This window comes from Amphiura filiformis, chromosome 10 (genome assembly GCF_039555335.1).
Source record: "Amphiura filiformis chromosome 10, Afil_fr2py, whole genome shotgun sequence".
Lineage (NCBI taxonomy): Eukaryota > Metazoa > Echinodermata > Ophiuroidea > Amphilepidida > Amphiuridae > Amphiura > Amphiura filiformis.
The window spans coordinates 34204333-34220370 of record NC_092637.1 but is presented as its reverse complement, the minus strand read 5'-3'; the positions used below and the strand labels follow the sequence as shown (position 1 = coordinate 34220370).

Genomic DNA, 16038 nt, shown 5'->3' with positions numbered 1-16038 from the left:
CTATCGGTCGGGGACACGTAACAGATTGGAATTCTGGCTCCTGATTGGTCAGAAATAGCTGTTCCAAGTTACTCCCTGGAGTGAATGATTACCTATGGATTGAATGACCAAGTCAATAAAATTTCTCTTTACAGCTAAATTACTTATTGTTTGGCGTTGTTTCTTCGATATATCGTCAATAATAATGTCCTACAAATGTACTTGAAGAAAACTGAACACTATCAAGTCCAAAACATTTTAAAATTGGAAACTTCAGGACCACTCCATAAACACCCCATGAAAAGTTTCCGAAACTGCAGTTATTGTTAACTACAATGTATGCACACAACACAGGGGCACTCAGAATAGGCAATTGACCACTACTGGTAGCGCTGTGTTGTAGATATAGGAGATGAACTAGTTAGCGTCATATATCAAAAAGTATAACAGCTTTGATTTTAGTACTTGCTCTATGTTTCAATTACTTATTCTTTTCAAAATATCTGAATTTTCAACCCGGTACAAGCTTTAACGGGGGATCATACATTTGTACATGAGAAAGAAATCCTACCATCTGTCCAAACTCCCGTGTTATTCCAATGCACATTTGGCTTCACCGGGCAGCCCTGGCTTGGTCGTATTTGGAAGATTGGTGTCATGAAACCGTAATAGGTACAAATTTAGTACTTTCTGTGAATCAAGTATGGTTTATTCTGTACATGTCAATCTTTAAATCATTAGCATAGCCCTTATAATAACGGGGGACCGCCTTGATGAGTAAATGACAGCAAACCAGTGAAAAATACCCCAAAACTCGGTCAGTGGAGCTCCATCCGTACATGTCAATAGCGACAATATCAATTGAATACCTGAGTGGAAGAAGGGCCCAACTCCAATTTTTTACAAAAATGAGTTAGACCCAGCATTTTATTGCCAGCAGACTGATCTTCCTTGTGTGAAAGATGACCAAAAATCCACTCTCTAAATAGTCTTCCACGTACACTTAATCATGGTTTTCATGGAAGAAAGGCCCAACTCCATGGAGTTGGGCCCTTCTTCCACAAATATAGGGTTAAAGAGGAATTTTGTTCATCCATGAAATCTGCTTTTCACTACAATAAATTTTCTTGCTAATTTATTACATGAGTTCTACTTGTGCAATTAATGGTGATTACCTAATTTCTGTAGCTATTTATAACACAGAACTGGCACTTGCAGTATATTAGTGGAAGAAGGGCCCAACTCCAGCTCGTATTAAGACCTGTACCGTTGCCATGGAAGCATTATACATTATTTCGAATGTATGTAATACTGTATGTTCATGTATGTTCAAGGTCCCCTGCAGATGAAAACATTCTGTCTATAAAACTTTTCCAAATATTAAGTTTTTTCTTAATATCTCAAAAACAGTTTTGATGGAGTTGGGCCCTTCTTCCACTCAGGTATTCAATTGGATTAGTCGACCGTAGCGGACAATTCGATCGCTCATTGGATTAATATTATCACGTGGTAATAAATTTGCATTGGACAATAGATTACTATATATAATGGTTTAGTACTGCATATATCGGTTTAATCTTCACTAAGCGGGTTTATGGCTGGAAAGGTCGCGGTGAATTTGCCGTGGACATAACTGCACTATGCACACCAGTTATGGTGAGTGAGCATGTCAAATTCAACAACCCCGACTACAGAATTATATTGTATTGTATCATATGTGATGGCCGCAACAATGTATTTAAACTGTATGACTGTTTGAAGTTCTTTTACACCATTGTGTAAGTTTACATTATCATCAGACCCCATCCTCAATATCTTGCTCTTCTCAAGTCGGCTTGTACTCTCATCCAGTATTCACTATCATCATTTGCATTCCAGTCATCCTTTATGAGCAAGATATCTGTCTTAGGAATTGTTGTCATTATTCCATGAAATTACTGGTCGAAAAGGTCCATTTCGTTAGAGAATCACTTTCGTCATCGTCTGAGTGACACGCATTATACTTATGCACAAGCACACGCACCCTGCCATCCCACATTCGTGACTCTGCCAATGTCCAAACCTTTAAGAAGAACCTGAAAACTCACCAATTCCTCTAATATTTCCTCCCTCTTCCCATTTTTCCTTTTCCATAGCGCTTTATTTCTTCGTTTATAAAAGCACTCTCAAAGTATTATTATTATTATTATTATTATTATTATTATTATTATTATTATTATTATTATTATTATTATTATTATTATTATTATTATTATACATGTAGTATGTACTTCGGTCTAATTATAACTAATTGCAACATAATCCATTCTTTCTTTCTTCAAAAATCATATCAAAAGTCCCGAACAGTGCCTCACTTGCCTAAATCCCAAATGGCTACTTGCAAATTTTTCCATTAAAAATCTTATTCCTCACTATGATATACATTCCTGAAGTTTCAAGAAATTGGTTGAAAACTTTGGAAAATCACATTTATAAATTCAGTCTTGCCTTAAACCACATAAAGGATACTTTGCAAAACTGTTACTCAAAAAAATGCAATCATCATGACTAATTATCTCGACTTGACTCGACTGTATGCGATGACGGACACTTTTTTTTTTTGAAAAGTCGCCTCGACATTTTGAAAAAGTCTCCAATCAAATAGAGACTCGATCCTCTAATGACTCGACTCGGCGCAAGACTCAAGACTCAAATAATTCGACTCGATTAGTGACTTGAATTTGATTACTCGACTACAAGCCAACCGTAACAAGCTTCTTGTCCCAGAATGATATGGCACGCCCTTTAAATGTTTTCAATGGCTTTCCTGTTTGATATTTGATATGTTACCATTCATGATTTTAAAATAAGATTTTACATAAATATTGATCTTTTAAAACTTCAGGGTAAGCTTACTCCAAAGCTCTGTGACAAAATCATGAAGCCAATATACTCATGGTGCAACAAGGAGCTTCCTCTGATGTATTTCAAAGGTTTTGCTGAGAACGTTAGACAACAAATAGACAGACTTGTGAAAGATGAGACTTTGAATTTGGTACTTGGTTACCTGCATGACATGGGACAGGTATGCTGTTAAAGATTGATAATTCTTTAATGCAACCCCTACCCTTAGTACAACGTAGAACTACAGGGTGTCACAGAAAAAAATACCGGGTGAATGAACTTGGACGTAAGTCGAGAAATAGACATCAGAATCCAAACATCTAAACATCAGCGTGTGGCCCATCTTATTTTGCATCCTATACGCCAATATTACTGGAATCGCTTGACTGATCGCGAAGAAATGAGCGATTACATAACGCATGCGTCAATTCACTTCATTCCAAGTTTGAAAGAAAGATCATTCAACACAATGCGCACTATTATAGTGGTTAACTGTCAATGGGATTCATGTTTTGTTTTGTGAAATCCCTTTCGTTCTTTTTAAACAATCTGTTTCTTGCAAAACATTTAATTAGGTTTTGTTCAAATTTGAAAACCTTCACGATATTGAAAATAAAGACTGAATGTAAGACAATACTCAGTACTTGTAAATATATTTTTTTGTTTGATGTTGATATAAATGTTGCATAAAGAATTATTGCTTAAAAGAATTCCAGCTGGCTTAAAAAGATTTCTCAAAGTTTTCGGAATATTTCGTAGAAAATGTAATGCAAAGTTTAATTTTTTTTAAACTTCAACATTAATTTTGCATGGTATCAAAATCCCACGTACACTGTAAGCACTTGCTCATTGTCATTCTTGGCTCAAATATTCTTTAGAAAGTTAAAATATAACATATTTGCACAACCTACAATATTAAAGTTGGAAAGCTTCTAATTGCAGAAATCAAAGTTTTCTCGGGCAAACTGTTATTCATCTTCAGTGAAAGCATGAATAACATAACACCATCGGATTATAAAATAGATAGTGTGGACTAAATTTAATGAGATGCACAAACTTTAGGAAGCGGTGAGCGAGTATGAAAAAAGCACTTGTGAACAAACTTGGAATGAACTACATTGATGAGCGCATTATGTAATCGTTAATTTCTTCGCAACCAGTCAACCGAATCAAATCCAATTTTCGTACGTGATGCACAATAAAATAGGCTATGCAATACATTTTATATTTTTTGATTCTGATGTCTACTTCTTGATTTACGTTAAATTTTATTCACTCGGTATTTTTTTTCTGGGACACCCTGTATAAGCCTAAACAACAATATCCCAATGCCAAGCTACTGTAGATTTAAACAAAACACACTCATTCAATCTATTCTTGTGTTTAAGGTACATCATGCAAGACTGAGAGGTCGAGACGCCATTATTATTGTGAATCCGAACTGGCTGACAACTACCATCTTTGCCCCAATATTTGCTCCGCCGAATTTCCGAGCAGACTACTCCGGGTTACCGTTGAAACAAGAGTACACTATTGACGACTTGAAACACTACTTCAAACTTACAGATGAGAACCTTCTGGTAGATCTTTTGGAATATTTTGAGCTGGTCTACAGGTGATCTTAATGTTTATTAACCCTGGCGGCTATAAATCTTAGGACAGAACACAAGCCGGCTGGGACGAAGGCCAGCAACACATCGGCCATATCAGGGTGACAAACAAGATATTTAGCGGTATTCGCTATCGTAGTCCGACGTCACTTCCTGCCGAGGTCACAACTACTTCCGTAGTGATGGATCAAGCGGTTGCATGACGACGCTATCTACGCTGTACACGTCGATGTTCTGTTGTTTGAAAATCAAGTTTTAGCCATTTCTTATGGGTTTCACTGCCTAGTAAGCTTTAGCTTTGCTCCAAAGCCGACCTATTTTCCATCCAATTGAAAGAAAAAATGAAAAACCATGCCATATGCCCTCTGACACTATAGTAAAAGACCAGTTGTAGGCTCGTCGGCTGTAGCTGTAGGCTGGCGCGTCGGTTAGTGGACTTGAGCGGTTGGTGGGTGGGGTAGACAGTAATACTGCATAGTGGTCCCAGTGAAGTGCTGCTTGGTGACTTTATGTAGCTTGCCTAGTGTTAGTGTAGCTTGCCTTCGGCAAGCCCTGTACTAGGAGTGGTATTAATTTTTTACAGAATGGTCTAACCAGGCAGGGATTGGCCTTTACATTTTCTTTGCTAGTCACTTGCTTGGGTTTATTTTACTGAGGGATCACTGGATCTTCTAAGGTACTGCGAGGGCTCTGATCAAGAGCTAAGTAAGCTTTTGCAAGATGTTTTCCTTCTGAAATCATGAGGTTTCAGGTCTTAAATATGACTGGTAATTTAAAACGTTGATATATAAATTCCATACATTGATATCGCCATTGCGGTTCTCACGAAAGCGTGATCCAGTCGCTATGGTAACGCCCCGGGGTCACCAATATGACGTCATGTCTACGATAGCGAATAACGGGTAATATGCCCGGGTCTTCATTAATTCAGCATGCTTTTGAACCAGTGCTAACATGCCGTTTAAAATTAATTGCAGTTCGGTGCTTTCCAAATATTTTGGTAGATTAAGGCCCACATTCATATACAATGACTTTATTTTCAAAATGATACCCTTTCGAAGAAATAAGTCGCATTGCAAAAACCGTGTGACGAAGTATAAAATTGTTTATTTCAAGGTCCTCACGTAGAAATTGTATCAAATTGCGCCAAACTTTGAGTTTGTTTTACATTATAAGGCGCTTTATTATTATTATTATTATTATTATTATTATTATTATTATTATTATTATTATTATTATTATTATTATTATTATTAATATTATTATTATACATTCCAATGAACCGTACATATGAATGAAGTCAAAATTTAACACCTTGCCGTTGCTTGTTATAATAATATCTTACCATCAAAATGGATCATATTAATAGCTATCTTCGTATCTTCTAATTTATCTTTGTATGTTCTATTGCAAAATGGACACATTTCGTGCATTTTCTGCGTTGTCCGTGCGTTCATCTGTTCATCCTTGTTGGTAGACTGCATAAATACGAACTTATGATCTCGACATAAAATTAAGACCTATTTCAAATATTCGGTCACAAATTTGACTTTCATCGGGAGACTGATAACCTAAGTTCGGAATTAGTGACCTTTAGGACACTTGACCCCAAAACTCGGTCGTACACTCTTGGTAACTTGGTAACTTAAGTCCAAGAACATCACCAAGAACAATACAAACGTTGAGACAAGTAGTTCTGCCTTACGTAAATAGAACCTCCGAAGCCCTATACAGTTTGTTAAACCCACTCAAACTCTGAGGCAGAGACATGACCGATGATAAAGGCATTACCGGAACAATATATTACATCCCTGTCAGGGAAAAACCCTGATGGGTCAGTGCTCAGACAGAAAGATCATTGCAAACCGGATTCTCCAAACACCGTCGTCCGAGTACAACCTCGTCGGAAGTCTCCCAGCACATCCACATTGAATCCCCCGGCCACCAGGTTGATTTGGACACGGTCAATTGAAGAGTCAATAAACATTAGAGTCGACCAACCATCACTCAACCGTGACGGGGTGCGATATAAGTTACCAAGAGTGTACGACCGAGTTTTGGGGTCAAGTGTCGAAAAGGTCACTGATCCCGAACTTGGATTGCCAATCTGTCGATGAAAGTCAAAGTTGTGAGCGAAAATTTGAAGTACGTCTTTTATGCTGAGATCACAAGAACAATTAATTATATTGAAAAATATTATTACATTTCCGATTTTTATCACATGTACATGCACTTTTATGTAAATTAACGACGATTTGTTATTTTCCCGCTAAATATAGAAATGATGATGGAACATTCATCATACCTGCCAAGTTGCCTGACAGTACAGACAAAATTACGTGGGTTGACAATCCAAGGTTCCAGAGATATTTTGGGCGCAGAATTGAATGTCGAGATGAGAGCGACATGTTCTCCATAGACACATTCCCTTGCCTACAAGTGAGTGCGATGAATCGCTACAGAAGAAAACGCGACAAACCAAAGTTGTCCCGATCTGGTGTCAAAGTGTTCGGTGCAGTTGAAGGAATGGTTCAAGAAACGCGAGACAAACGTGCAATACATATAGCAGTCCGTGTTAAGGAAGGCGTACCAGAGCTAAAGAAGGGGATCGACCAACTGCAGGAGATGGAATCGTTAGTATTTGACCAAATAACAGAGCGATCAAGAGGAACAGAAGTGACTGTCGCCTACCTGAGTCCAGATGACCTGAAGAATAGCAGTAACTTAGATGATGATGTGAGATTTTACGATGATGAAGTAGTACAAGATGCAATTAAGAAACGTGATGATCTTGTCAATCCGGCCACACTTGTTCCAGAATCAGTTCGTGATGTAAACCCAAGCACGAAAAACCAAGCAATAGGTATTGCCACAATAACCTCATATTTCATTAGTACAAAAATACGAGTACAATAAATATATACATTAAATTTTTACTCTATGTCTTTGATCCCTCAGTCACCCATGTAACCATCATTTATACTGGGAATTTCAATTGAGCACAGCTTTCAGCAGCTGTATTCGACCCAACCGCGATCGTATATCGCGTGTTTCAAACTACAACTTTCTTTGGGGTTTTAATCAGCGATTGTTTTTAAAATGATAAAATCACTTGGAAACTTCCTCCATACCTCAACTACTACCAAAGAAAAACTCTACACTTCTATTGTCCGCCCACACTTGGACTATGCATCTGCAGCGTGGGATCCGTACACTGCCAAAAACATTACTGATCTTGAAAAAGTCCAGAATGCTGCAGCTAGATTCGTTACCAGTACTTATGGGAGTGACACATGTGTCACCGCACTGAAAAAATCTTTAGACTGGCTGCCACTTCAAGAACGTCGCAGAAGAAACAGAATCTCCTACTTCCACAAAATCCTGAATGGCATCATGGACATTGACCACACCAGATACATCTCCCCAAAGACAGAACGGACCAGAAGAGGACACGACAACCAATACCAAATTTACCAGACCAACACCGACGCTTTCATCAATTCATTTTTCCCACGAACGACCAGAGAGTAGAACAACTTGCCTGCATCCACCATTACTCATCAAACAAATTCAGCTTTCAAGTCTGCCCTGGCTGAATGTAGCGACGTAGGACCCCGACTCCAAAAATAAGACCTCTCAATCACACCTCCAGTAAAAACTTCTGTAGGGAGTATTTGGAGGTATAGAATCCAAGATCCAAGAAAGAGAAATCCAAGAAATGAGTATAATTATCTACGCATACATTAATTGACGAACATGGTGAATAGTTACTTGTAGCGGGTAGGCAGAAGCATCTTGCATCTTGATCTAAAATGATGGCTTTCTTAGATAAAGGCGTAACAATCATGATGTGGCCACAAGAGATTTGTTGCAGATAGGAAGCTGGATGCTGACATTCAACTTCTTATACCCCTTCTTGATAACGAAATAACTGAGCATCACACTGCAAACCGTATGTCTTCTCCCCAGTGATCAGTGGCGTAGATTTCTTTTTGACATTGGGGGATGAGGTCGGAAAATTTTCTTGAAGTATAGTGAATCCAGCCCCTTTTGACGACAAAAGAATTTATGGCACAAATACGCGCGAAAATGTGCACTTTTGGGTCGAAGATAGGCAAATTTGAGGTTAATTTGGTCAGAAACCCACATATAGGCGACAACATTGGGGGAATGATTGTATGGTCCATTCCCCTGTCATAATATTGGGGGTAAATCCCCCATCCCCCCGGATCTACGCATATGCCAGTGATTCTACCATTTACGAAACACCTGCTGAAACAAATTCATGTCAATGAACCATTGCTTTATACTGTAAGTTGATTACATGGGTGACTGAGTTATTGACACATAAAATTAAACTTTTTCTGAAACCGTCATTTTTGGAAAATGTGAATATTTTTAACTAAAGAAAAAAAGCGGAGAAAAAATTTTCACTCTTTTCACAGTTTTTAAACTTTTTCGCATCAACAGAATTTATGTCAAGTTGTGCAAAGAAATGTTTTGTAATTTAAGGGAAGTTATTTTCAACCCTTTATTAACATTCCTAACTTGTCAATTTGTCAATTACTATTGTCTCTTCCCTTTATCAGATGCACCCGACATTGAAAATTACGCAAAGGTGTGTGAAGCAATTCAAGTTTTGTGTTATGTCAGCCTTCCTACTGTTCAAGCAAGTGTTGAGAAGTGGCATCAGACGCATCAGCAGTTAATGCATCCTTGCCTTGGAACAGGTCAGTGCCTACCTGGCAGGAAACCAACACCCAAATCCGGGGCGTGCCAGCCTTGCATTGATTGGGGAAATGCTGTGAAAAACGAGTGCTATCCAATAGGAAAAGACGTCGAGTGGAGAAACGTGAATGCATCGTTGTTTCACAAGGATCCTGTTGAAGTAGCCAAAGGTTTTGTGTTCAAAATGCCGCATGGTCTGAAATTTACGACGTTTGGTGATTTTGATGTCGGTGGTATTCTGAAACTTATGATGACCTTCAGTGATTATCACAGTGGGGATCAAGATTGTTACAACAAAATCGAACAGGTAAAGATATCAGGAACCTTATTTTAAGTGTGAAATAAAGATTTAAACTAAATTTATACTACACTGTAAGCATCAATTTGTAGACGTATTAAAACTTAAATACCAATTCATAGAAAAGAACCGATCACAAATCACCAGACATCACATTTTATGTTTTCGTAACCACAAACCATCAAAACTATAACGGTATTTGTAAGTGATTATTTTCAAGACTCCGTTTTTGAAGTCAAAACATAATAATGTTATCCAAATAAGAAAATCCCTCTTAGACAATAGTCACGAATGACAAATTATACATTGGATGATAAGTTACCTGATGCTGGATTAAACAAAACATCAGTATTACACTCTATATTAATTGATTATTGGTATTCAAAGGTTCTTGACATCAGAAACAGTCTTTCCCACAAGCGAGTAGAGGATAACATGGCCATATCAGACAAGCAACTAGATCAGTATTTTGATACCATTGATGATCTTGTCACTTCGCTGAAGACTCACCAACCGTCATTGAAGGCAGGAGATATTAGATCGCACCTCACCCAGGTAGGTAACGTTGTCTGTATAAAGATATAAAGATGTCGTTTATATTCCATTGCTCATATACTATATAGTAAAATCTCCGCAATTGCTATTTCTTCCTTCATTTTTATCTTTTTTGCTCACTCTGGCCATGGAAATAGTAGATATACTAGTATAACCATGCTCAAAGGTGAGACGGGCCACGTTCCATCTAGTACATCAATCGGAGGTATTTAAGGATGTTTAAGTCATGATTTTCATTGAGTTTGGGTTTAGCTGGGTAACAGTTGGAAGATTCGAAACATTGGTGCACGACTAGCAAAACCCTGGTCCTAATCTGCAGAATTCCATATTATTACCAACGCAATAATTGTTTAAGATTTTGCCTGCTAACATTTTTATACAGATACGGACATCAGCAGTAACAGCAGACATGAAAGACAGAGCGCTGGGGGATCTGTCCGACAGCTTGAGACAAGCATTAGATGAATGGCTTGAGAAGAACAAGAAAGGAATTGCAGAAGCTGTTTGTGAAGAATTGGATCCTCGTTTGGACGAACTGAAGCAGGGAGTTACGGACATCAAGAATCTGTTAGTTGGCACACAATAACTCTGGTTCATTCTAGTGGATTCAGGGATGTATTTCCATTCAGGAATGTAACTGGCCTCAAAAAGAAACTTATAATTTTTCACAAGGTCATATCTTGATTTTAAGATATGACCTTGTGAAAAATTATAAGTTCTTTTTGAGGCCAGTTTATACTTAAATTCGACAGCTGGACAATGCCTGGTAACATTAGTGCATATATAGCCAAATTGCAAAATTATTTACCCGACTGTACGGTGTACCATGAGGACCATAATTTAACCCAGAAAAAATCCCGGAAAGAATATATTTATCCCAGTATCTCAGTCTAATCATTAGTTTGCGCTCAAAAAGTAACTGCACTTTCTTGAATATTATATTCAAGAGGATAGACCCATTAAAATGGTTATTTGGAGCCTTTATGTTGAAACCAATTAACATTTTTCTTTAAGCTCTAAAACTGGACAAACGTTTCTATGTCCGTACTAAAAAGAACTTACAAAGTCAACTTAAGTTAAAACAATTGTAAATTTACTGTTTTAAGCTACAAATTTATATAACTTCCCTGGACTGCTAAAATTGTGAAAATAAGCCCAATCGGCATTGTAACTTCCGGTTATTGAGAGCAGTTTTGGGACTCTTTGATCTCTGGCATATCGGGGAAATTGCTGCAATTATTAAATGTTATTCATTCATTTATCATTCATGGATTAACAATATTTTAAATAATTATTTTAATATATATTCATATTTTTAAAACAAAAAGAAAACAAAAATTCAAAGAACAGACCTTCCAGAATAGGTAGTCGTTACTCTGAGTTTCATGCCTAAAAGGCAATCGTCAGACGACACGATGAAATACTTTGGGTGGACTACCATCTCTTAGGAATGTGAAAGAATATACATTCCATGGTGTCAACACAGCCAAAGTCTATCCCAGAGTCAGTCTGTCTATCGGAGATAGTCAGTAAGTGCTCAACTGCAAAAACAGGAGCGTAATAGCAACATTTTACTCATAGTTAGATCTTTTGAATAAAGTGCTCAATCCCAAAAGGGAGAGCGTATATCGTGTCGTCTGACGATTGCCTTTTATAAATCAGAATTTTTGTCAGTTTTTGAGTTCAATACGCACGGTTCTTTCTCAATACGCAAGCTAACGACTATCATATTCTTTCAACAGATATATTCAAGTGCAAGCCTTGAAATCGGCTTCTTTAGAATAAAAAAATTACGGGAGATATTCCTCATTTTCTATCCCCGGTATCCAAAGATTTGTCGTCTGAATATCGTGCATAGCACATACACATGGTGTGTATTGATCCCGGGTATTGATTTTAGTGTATCTGCTGTACAATGTAATTATTTACCAAGCGATGTCGGTGTGTGAGGTACATTCTAGCGGTACCTCTTTTCATATCATAAATAACGTACCGCGTGTCTTGAGTCGCTGAAATTCCAATGTAGTCACTGGATTCCTTGCCCCTAACATAACTTTTGTTACCAGTGTGTTATTAGTTTTTGAGAAAAATGCAAAAATAGTCACAAATTTATCAAGGGGTGTAGTACCACCTTAATGACTTACCATCCGGCCCAATTCTGGGCATATTATCACGCATGCCATGCATACGTCACTGGGCGGGAAAAACCTCACAAGTACTTTTGGTCCTTGAAAATGGATAAAGCCTTGTAGGTGTAGACTTTATATTAAATGGTTTGCTTCATCCATGTTCAAGGGCAAAAAGTGCATAATTATGAGGTTTTTTCCGCCCAGTGACGATTAACAACTTGTTAGACAAGTTGTCAGATGGATATCCCTGGTACAAATAAGCAAATACATATAACTAGATGCGATCTCTCTATCTCTTAGTCTCCACAGCAGCCAGTTTGGTTCCGCTCCCTCCACACAAACAGTCTGCCAATTGCCACTTATAACGCCGTTTCTGATTAGCTACACGATTGTAGCCGTAGAGCTGTACATACGGGAACTTGATTGACCTCAGTCAGCTGGCGAGAATGCCGCGAGATGGCGGGTCAAACTTGCTCATGAATAATAAAGTAGCCGTCTAGCCGATCGACCAATTGAAAGCTTTGTTTGACGTCAAGCTGGATGACGTCGGCAGAAAACCGTTAGCGAATCAAAAAGGACCAGTTCGTGATCATTGGCAGACTGTTTGTGTGGAGGGAGCGTAACCAAACTGGCTGCGGAGGAGACTATCTATCTCTTCTAAAAGTTGCTTAAAATTGCACAAACAAGTTGCCAGGTGGCAAGGATCTCACGATAACCAATACGCATGCATGATAGTGGCAATATCGAATTGTGAAATATATTGGCATAATAATAGATATATTATGGCCTATGATATTAGTAGTTTCAGTGCTCAAACTCACTGGAAACCTCTGGCTACATAATGTTTATGTACAAAATGTTTTTTTGCAGAATAATTCGTTTATCAAAGATATCGTGAAATTTGAATTTCGTTCTGGTATACCAGAACGAAATTACAACACATTGTCTATGGAGCAGTGTAATACACATAATCGTGCATAACTCGCAAACGCAAAATCGGAATCAACTAAAATTTTGGGAATAAGCTTTTTTCGTGGATATCTACTGAAAAATGTCATAAAAAGAGGATGCTAGGATCACGAAATACTCCTTTAAGCAACAGAAAACAATATGTATATTACAACTCGTGTGAATCAGAACTTAAAGATATTATTTTTGCGGTGTACTATACTGGTTCTATACTGTGTCCCTTATTATTCATTCTTTGTGTAAACGATATTATCAACACATCTTCGCAGATGATACTACTATACTGTACTTACATAAAGATGTTGAAAGTAATTATCAATTAATCAATAATGAATTGAAAGAAATTAGTAACTGTTTCAAGTCAAACAAATTATCGGTAAATGCAAGTAAAACAAATTAGGCCTGCATGGTTTTGGGTACACCACATATGACATCAAAAAATTGGAATAATCCGAACTTAAACTCAACTATGTGTGATGTATCTTCTGGGATAATTTTAGATAGGACAGTTCTGGAACGGGTTACTAAAATTCCTGGGTGTAATTATTGATGAATGTTTGACGTGGAAATACCATAAACTGCATAGCAAAAACCATCTCGCGAAATATTGGAGTTATGAATAAACTCAAATTTTATGCATGTTATGTACCTGATCGTATTCTGTATTCTCTATATTGTACTCTTGTTGTACCTTATTTAAATTACGGAATATTGATTTGGGGGATACGTGTAAAACATACTTAAATAAGTTATATTTTGGCTTTTGGTTTAGGTAAAACGTTTTAATAACATTAAAATGTCGGGTTATATAAAGGTCATGATAACGTTTTAAAACGTTTTGTATGAAAACACACTACAACAATATTTTTAAATGTTTTCAAAAATGTTATTGTAAACTATTTTTGCAAACATTTTTCCCAAATATTGTGTCAATACTTAAATAACATTATGTTAAAATGTTTGAACCCAGCAAACACAGAAATGTTCTTAAAATGTTTTTTTCTAAACTTTTTAATAACATTTAAATGTCGGGTTATATAAAGGTTATGACAACGTTTTTAAAACGTTATTGCAAATATTTTGGGCAAACATTTTTCGCAAAATATTTTTTCAACCCCAAAATAACATTCTGTTTATAATGTTTTGTATCAAGTTTTCAAGAATGTTTTTGGAATGTTATTAAAACGTTTTTATCGTTATGAATTCGGCAGAGTGACGAATCGAGAATTTTGAGCAAATTGAGTTATTGTATGCTTATGATTATGTTTCAGGTTATCTTTTATTTCCACCAAAAATTAATGGTAAATCTTACTCACCGACGTAGGTATTGCAATATTGATTTGGACGAATCGCGCCAAAGTGCAATAAATGAATTCGGCAGAGAGACGAATCGTATACTTAGCTGTACAAATCATGTTGATCTATAGTATTGTATAGCGGGAAACCCCGAATTTTCTATATTACATGTCCTACACTAATATATTTGATACCAACGTATAGCTTCTATCTAGTGATACCAAATTAAGTACAAACATTCCTACACGTGACATTGCTGTGGTTTAATAATGTGAGTACGCGCCCGTGGAATTGGAAAATCCCGGAAAATCATACGCAAAATATAGGCCAATATTGTTATTTTTGCTTTAAAATCCTCGAGTTTTTGCTAAATATTACAGGGATGACTATTTATAACTTATATAGCAAGTTAAGTCTACATAGCCTAAGGACAACCAGTCATTTCTACACAAAAGCTCCAAATCAAGAATGCGTGCTATGGTTTACACGTAGTTGAATGCGTATTCGACCTCTCTCTGCGCAGTGGTAGAGACATTTTGGATACAGCATAAAGCCGAATAGCTGTTCAAACGCGTTTTGAGGGATATATCGATTATTTCAGGACATGCAAGTATTGCCAATAATTCGTGTACACTCACTTCTATAATATACATTTCAAATGAGTGCTCACGAATGTTCTAAATTTTTAGAAGGACCAATGGAATGGTATCAAGATTTTCAAATGCCGTTTACTCAGAACAGCAATTTTGCGTATTCGGCACTCTGCCGTGTTCATAACGATATAACCCGACATTTAAACGTTTTCTGCAAAACATTTTTGTTTGCTGAGCAGTAGATTATCAAAAAATGTTTTTTAAGGTTATGAAAACGTTTTATACTCTTAATATACCCTTTATATAACCCGACATTTAAACATTTTCTGACAACCTTTTATAACCTTTTGCGAATGATGTCGAAAACGTTTTGTGTTTGCTGGGTTCTTTATACTACGTTACAATATTCATAATTACCAAACGAGAAACAATGAAGAATAATAAAACAATTTTCCCGCCCTTTTTTCTTTAATAATTCTTTTTGCCGCCCCTTTTTCTTCTGCCACCCCTTCCTTTTTACCTCCCCTGCTTTTACCCGGGGGCTCGCAACCCAAAGCCCCCCCCCCCCCCACCAAAAAATATCTAAATATGCGCAGGCTTGGGGTGCATTTTCAGCAGTTTTGGTATAGATAGCCCTCAATTTCATAAAAAAAATTCGGAAAAAAATTTGTGATGCGATCAAACAAAAACGAAATATTGATTTTGAGATATAGCCAAACTAAGGGAGTATTTACTTTTGTTTCTCTTGTTTTGGAAACTCTTTAATCGCTCATATCTTTGGTACTGGTTGTTCAATATCAATGGGGTTTTCTGCAAAATCCAGATTTGTAAATGCTTTTTAATATCCTATAATAAACTGAAAATTTAATATTTCCGAGTTCCGACTGATTTTGCTTGATCGCATAACATTTGACAAAGAACACGCCTGAAATTATACCAATTTTTGAACAATTTTCGCTAACAGTTTGCTAAAAAAAGATGACAAATTGGCACCTTTT

At 36.9% G+C, this 16038-nt stretch overlaps 2 protein-coding genes across 2 annotated transcripts in view; both read left to right on the top strand.

Moving 5' to 3' along the window:
- The window catches only part of LOC140161813 (death-associated protein kinase 1-like), a 33164-nt gene extending 26170 nt beyond the window's left edge, over positions 1 to 6994 (top strand). The window contains exons 7-10 of the mRNA XM_072185111.1: positions 2864 to 3043; positions 4251 to 4477; positions 6752 to 6955; positions 6991 to 6994. Of these exons, the coding sequence (XP_072041212.1) occupies positions 2864 to 3043; positions 4251 to 4477; positions 6752 to 6955; positions 6991 to 6994 (615 nt within the window). The remainder of the gene's footprint in view (positions 1 to 2863; positions 3044 to 4250; positions 4478 to 6751; positions 6956 to 6990) is intronic.
- Positions 6978 to 10722, top strand: LOC140162777 (uncharacterized). Its single transcript, XM_072186076.1, has 4 exons — positions 6978 to 7335; positions 9062 to 9507; positions 9886 to 10053; positions 10436 to 10722. Exons 1-4 carry the CDS (start codon positions 6999 to 7001, stop codon positions 10637 to 10639), a joined length of 1155 nt encoding a protein of 384 aa, XP_072042177.1. The 5' UTR covers positions 6978 to 6998; the 3' UTR covers positions 10640 to 10722.
- The last annotated feature ends 5316 nt before the right edge of the window (positions 10723 to 16038 follow it).